Genomic DNA, 6,714 nt, shown 5'->3' on the forward strand with positions numbered 1-6,714 from the left:
ATGAAAAAGATTCAACAAAAGACAGAAAGAAATCCACTACCCCTTTTACGTCAAGGAATATATGGAGTAACTCCCGATATAACAGTAAAAGCAAGACGTGCAGGTGGATCGACTCATCAAGTTCCCATTAAAATAGGATCCACACAAGGAAAAACACTTGCCATTCATTGGTTATTAGCGGCATCCCAAAAATATCCGGGTCAAAATATGGCTTTCAAATTGAGTTCCGAATTAGTGGATGCTGCCAAAGGCAGTGACGATGCCATACGCAAAAAAGAAGAGACTCATAGAATGGCAGAGGGAAATAGAGCTTTTGAACATTTTCTTTAATCCATGAATAGGATCTATAAATCTCGATCGAAAAAGAATTAAGAGAAACAGAAAGAATCGGAATTGATTGATAGATTTCTCGAAACAAACAAAAAGGAAATGAAAGATGAAACATAAATCATGGACCAACTAAGCCCTCTCAGGGGATTTCTTAAAGAGGAACCTCATGTAAATACCATGGAATAAGGTTTGATCCTATTCATAGAGATTCCATAACTATTCCAAAAATGGAAAGTTTGACACAATTGGGATTTTTTTAATTGGAAACAGTTACTAATTCATGATATGGCATGTACATAATGAAAACTTCATTCTCAATTCTAAGAGAATTTTGATGAAATCCTTTCATTTTCTTCTCTTTAATGGAAGTTTGATTTTCCCAGAATGTATCCTAATTTTGGGCCTAATTCTTCTGATGATGATCGATTCAACCTCTGATAAAAAAGATATACCTTGTTTATATTTCATCTCTTCAACAAGTTTAGTAATGAACATAACGGCCCTATTGTTCCGATGGAGAGAAGAACCTATGATTAACTTTTCAAGAAATTTCCAATTTCAATGAAATCTTTCAATTTCTTATTTTACTATGTTCAACTCTATGTATTCCTCTATCCGTAGAGTACATTGAATATACAGAAATGGCTATAACAGAGTTTCTTTTATTCGTATTAACTACTACTCTAGGGGATTCTAATAGACTAGAAGTCTTTTCGGCCCCTTATGACTGTGAATTGAATGAATAAACGGATGAAATCAAGAAATAATTCAACTAATAGTTCGAACCAAGAATAATAAATGGGAGAACGAAAGTCGTCTGGGTTCACAAAAACTCTATGGCTAAAAAGTCAAAAAGATATATCAAAGTAGTTCTGATGATTCAATAATCTTATTACTTCAATCTGAAGTTCGTAGTTACTTCGACTGGATGAGTCCGAGCGAGGGAATAATTAAGTCATAATTCATTTTTTGATTGTATCATTAACCATTTCTATTTTTTGGTTCGGGGAACGTCATCATGAATCCACTGGTTTCTGCCACTTCCCTTATTGCTGCTGGATTGGCTGTAGGGCTTGCTTCTATTGGACCTGGAGTTGGTCAAGGGACTGTCGCAGGTCAAGCTGTAGAGGGTATCGCGAGACAGCCTGAGGCAGAGGGAAAATATGAGGTACGCTATTACTTAGTCTAGCTTTTATGGAAGCTTTAACAATTTATGAACTGGCTGTAGCATTAGCACTTTTATTTGCAAATCCTTTTGTTTAATCATAGCTTATAAATATGAAAAATAAATATATTTTTCATATTTTATTGCCTTCGACTTGTCGTTTGCTTTTTCAAATTCTGTCAAGATTTCCCTCCTCCAAATCTTTATTCTTTGAGAAAAGAAACTACGGGAAGGGCCGATTTACGGATGAGGAATTATCATACTGACTCGCTTTCATCATTCCCGTTCATAGACCAAGGGAAAAAGTGTTAGTGTTCTAATAACCAATAAAAGGGCTAGTTCATTAGTTCATAATTTATAACTAACTCGAATATTTTTTATATTTTTACTCAATTTCAAAAAAATAAAAGAATAAATAAAAAGAGGGGTGAAGTGCTACAAAAAGAACTTTGTTCAATTTTTAGTCTATCTATAAGAGGAGATCATATTAAAATGTAACCAATTCTTTCGTTTCTTTGGGCCACTAGCCATCTGCCGAGAGTTTCGGGTTTAATGTCGATATTTTAGCAACAAATTCAATAAATCGAAGTGTAGTGCTTGGTGTATTGATTTTTTTTGGAAAGGGAGTGTGTGAGATTTTTTTATTTCAAGAATAGGATGGACCAACCAGCTGTACCCTTTTCCGTTATAAGTAGGAAAGAGAGGTGCATGATCTCGCGAATTACTTCTGTATAAATTCAGAAATTATATGTAAGAACCATAGCATTTTGCAATTCATTGGTAAATCGATTTTGATTCTCTATTAACCAATAATGTGGAACTATTAACATGGTTAAAACAAACTGTTTGAAGTCTAGACACAGCATGGTACTCTTTCTACCACTATGTTAATATAGAGGTGGTTTCAAAATAAATATTTATCGATATAGGATACTCATATTGAGAAAATGATATTCACTGCTTATTGTAAATTGTAAAAATGAGGATTTTACCCCCTTTATCCAATGCTGAATCGACGACCTATTCTAAGAAGGGCTTTTTGGATTTGAAAAAAAAAAAAGAAACAACTTTACTAACAATTACATATTTTTATTTTGTCAGAAGAGTCCTCTGAATATTTTGGTCTTACATTAGTTTCGATATCTTTTTGGAATATGAACAAAGAAGAGAAGATAGGCTCATTACATTCATAAAAAAAGATATGAGAATCAAAACGTCGGGTGTGAAGTTGATCAAAGAAGGTTGGGTGTGAATGTCCCTTCAAAGTCTCGCACGCTCTATGCTTTTTGCCAGCTTTCCCTCTAGTAAAATATTAGCTCGTACCCTCTCTCTGTGTCTAGAGATTCCTGGGGCATGAGTTAAGCATATAGTTAATTGCTCTTTCTTTCGATTAAGTGTCGTTTTGGAGTCTCTCTCTGTAGGCATGCAAAATAACAGAGCCACTACTCTTCAGGGTGATGAGGTGGAAAATTCCTTACTCCAGCTTCAAAGGAGCATCTTTGCATGAATCAATACTAACTCCTCAGTCAGCTGACCCTCTATTTTGGAGATTAGAGCAGAAGAACTCTGTAAAGGCGGAGAGATGGCCCTTGGGTTAGTTGACTCGTTGGAGAGGGTTTTTGCCTCGAATCCAAATGATTTCTCTTCTTCTCTTAAGATATTTCTAGTTAGGACTTGATCGAGGGATCAGCTAACTCCGAAACATAAAAAAACAAGACCATAGCCCCGTTCCCCTAGCCTTAAAAGATCCTAACTCATTATCCTCATCTCCAACTTATTCGTGGTTTTAAGGTGCTTTTTACTATTAGAAAAACTTATTTGAAGACCAAGGCGAGGGGTCATCTTCGGCAACCAATCGGGGTCATGGAGCTGGCCTCTCCCACCGTCTCCCCTGCCCGCACCCTCCATAAAAGAAGTATGTAGAAACCTTGATCTGCTTACTTCCTCTTTTAATAAGATCGGGATGAGGAGTGACCTTTTACTGGACCTCAAGGATCGGCTTAAACTACCTCAGAAGAAAAGAGAGGACAAATAATCAAATTTATGGAGATTTTGGCCTTTGATAAAGATGAACTGATATATTGGCATTCTCTTCTAACTCCATATCCTAACTTAGGGCAACTATCTCTTGATAGAAAAGTGAAAAGTTGAATTGATCTGCACATCCCTCTATTCCAATAGAAAACGTTAGCCTTCCTCCATGAGATCGGGGTATCACTACTAGTAGGGGCCCAAGATTTACCCGTGTAAGACTCATAAGAGGATCTACATCATTATTCATTCCCCATCCCGAGATGTCTAAGTAAATAGGTTTCCCTAAGCTTGAAACAAAAATAAATGAAGTCCATCAGAAATAAGACCTGATTATTCGAATTAAAGGCTTAAAGACACGGTCAATAGTAGTAGCCTCATCTTAGAGAAGAAGTGAGTATGAATATAAGAGACCTACCTTGGAACACAGCTTGATGAGAGTCGGGTGGGAATCTAGCTCAACAAAGAGTCTTTCTCATCGAACCCATATACCTATGAATGATTTCATACTTTATCACACCTATTTTGGAGGATGGTCAAAAGACTTGGGAAGTCACCTTCTTATTTATCATGCTATTACCGAAAGCTCTTTTCTTAGGAAGGATTATTCCAGTTTTTAGTCTTATGACCTGCGCCCTTTCACCAGCGATGGTAAGTCTACTGATACCATCACAAAATCACCTCCTAAACTACCACCATATATCTACCTATCAAATTGGATAACGGTATTAGGATCTACCAACTACCTTAGTGTAGTCGATAAATCCCAACCAACTCCCATATCATAACACTTCCAGATCAGACCAAACTTGATTAAATCAAAATATTTGTTCAATTTTTTCCAGGTCGTGCTACACATAGGAACATCCATCATCTCATCGATGGATACCTCCTCAGACAATGCAATCATATAGTACTAGTGACACCACTTAAGCCACAGTTTTACCCAATTGAGTATCACTGTATGCTCAAGAATATCACGTTCCTTATCAAACACCATCTCTTCTGGGAAGAGATGTATCTTTTTCAGTTTTAATTCCCTCCAAAGATAATCCACTATCTTTCCCTTCAAATAGGGATTGAGGTTTCCAAACCTTCCAATCCACCATTTAAGAGGTAGATGATGTGACTGATTTGGCTTGCAATAGGCGGCCTTTAATCTTTCCCAACATTTAGATTAAGTCGAGAAAAGACGCGAACGGACTCTAAATCCCGCTCTACCCAACCGCTGTAATGTAGAAACACTTACAGGGTATTTATTACGGATAGAACAGAGACCAACAGTCGTCGTAAAAGATAACAACAGCCGAAGAGAGATTAGAGACAAGTCAATTTGCATTAACTTGACCCAGAATCTCTTGGCAAACTTGATGCAACTAGTTTCAGATATTATTGATTTGGCCTCCAAAATGGTCACACCGAGTTTATCTAGTAGAATCCTGTACTGTTGTGCCACAAGTGCATCAGTGATTAGGATATCATCACATAGCAAGGCATAGTCCTTAAAAGGGGTGGTTCTTTATGGGTAAGCTCGTTTTACTGCCAACCATACTACATAGTGGTGGGACAATGCAAAAAGTGACCATGAAGAGTAGTAACCTAACGGCTAACCACAAAGAAAGGAAACCTCACTCATCCTTTTCATAATCGGTTTCTCGACTAAAAAGGTGTTGAGGCTCAAAGAGCTGTTGACAATTGAAGACGCCAATGTTGGCCCAAACATACAAGACATAAGGGCAAACATGACACTCAATGACCAACGATCCATTGTTGACTTATGATCAAAGGAATAACACTCATTCTTCTTTTCTTCTCTCAAAAGTGATAATGAAAACTCTTGGTTGAAATTCCATCCGTTCGGAGATGAGAAAGAACCTCCATTGACCATTTGTGGATAGGAAAGAGCAACCTCTACTTTATGTAATTACATATCGCAAAGATGCACCTCTGATTATTCTAGTTTTCAATTTAGTTTAATTTCACCAGGTGAAGTAAAAGGATTAGCAATCTCTTAGTCTGGGGAAGTTTTCTTTTTCTTTAAATACAGAAAGTGATGTCTAGATTCGCGTTGCCTTTCTAGACTATCAAGGATTTCAAAGATCTTTCATACTGTGCCCAATCCTGATATTGTCTTGGGAATTATTAGTATATATAGTAGTGTACTGGACTCCATCTACATAAGTAGAGATCCGGCTCTGTATTTACTCAAGCAAAGACAAATTAAAACCTTTTATTTCTTATGATGAGAGGGAAAGATCACTCTTAAAAGAAAGCTTTCTTTTATATACGATACCATCAGACGCACATTCCTTCGAATCAGAAGGTTTTCTATCTTCATATTACCAAATTAAAGAATTACTAAGGCTTTTCAGCGATTCAATATGTCCCCTACCTAAGCTAGACGCTTTACCTACCTGACCTCAGAGAGAATAGAATGAGTCTCCCTAGCCCTAGTCTTACTAAAAAAGAGTTCCACCCTTATGTCTGATGACCATAGGGGAGTGATCCCTTGCAAAATAAAAAGAAAACACTCCTATGGAAGCTCGAGGCTAGTCTAGCCCCGATGCCTCCACAAAGAATTCTGTCCGAGAAACACCAACAAACATGTTCTATTTGAGGACAAGACCCTTTCAAGTCAACCAATTATCAACACGAACCAAATGTGGATCAGTTGTTTCAGTTTTCTAGGAACGGTTCACAACTGGAGCCTCAAATAAATCTCAAACATTTCTAAGACGAGCTTTTCCTGGAAATATTTGAAGATCCGCCTCCATTCGTAACCATTCTACCAAGGACCCTTTCAGGTATGGGTTGAGTGGTCTACCACAGCCAAGCCACAATTCTAAGGGCATAGACCATTTAGTGAACATCGCTAAGAGCCTCCGAATGTAAGGTGATTGTCGATATGGTAGCGAATAAATAGTCTGAAAACTGACTGAAAGGATAGGTCATCTAGATCGACATCAACATGGAAGTTTTTTGAGGGATGAAGATCAGTGTCTGGTTGAACCAAGCTTCCTTCTCTCTCTCTTTCCCAGGAGCAGGTCAAGTTTATGTGACTAAGTCAAGCAAGGAATACTAAAAGAATAGAGGTACTCGATTTTTATTACGATAGAGAGAGGTAGAATTATTGAAGAATGAGGAAAAGGCATAACTAGAAGAATTGTGTGAAAGAAGTCAATTTATCT

At 37.3% G+C, this 6,714-nt stretch overlaps 1 protein-coding gene and 2 pseudogenes across 1 annotated transcript; 2 read left to right on the forward strand and 1 right to left on the reverse strand.

Annotated features, from left to right (window-relative positions):
- On the forward strand, positions 1–330 carry LOC124896881 (30S ribosomal protein S7, chloroplastic-like). The gene has a single exon (XM_047408752.1). It carries the CDS (start codon positions 1–3, stop codon positions 328–330), a length of 330 nt encoding a protein of 109 aa, XP_047264708.1.
- Positions 331–1,348: 1,018 nt separating this feature from the next.
- Positions 1,349–1,911, forward strand: LOC124897169 (annotated as a pseudogene).
- Positions 1,912–4,703: 2,792 nt separating this feature from the next.
- On the reverse strand, positions 4,704–5,414 carry LOC107864852 (annotated as a pseudogene).
- Positions 5,415–6,714: the final 1,300 nt, after the last annotated feature.

The sequence above is a fragment of the Capsicum annuum genome, chromosome 3, assembly GCF_002878395.1.
Source record: "Capsicum annuum cultivar UCD-10X-F1 chromosome 3, UCD10Xv1.1, whole genome shotgun sequence".
Lineage (NCBI taxonomy): Eukaryota > Viridiplantae > Streptophyta > Magnoliopsida > Solanales > Solanaceae > Capsicum > Capsicum annuum.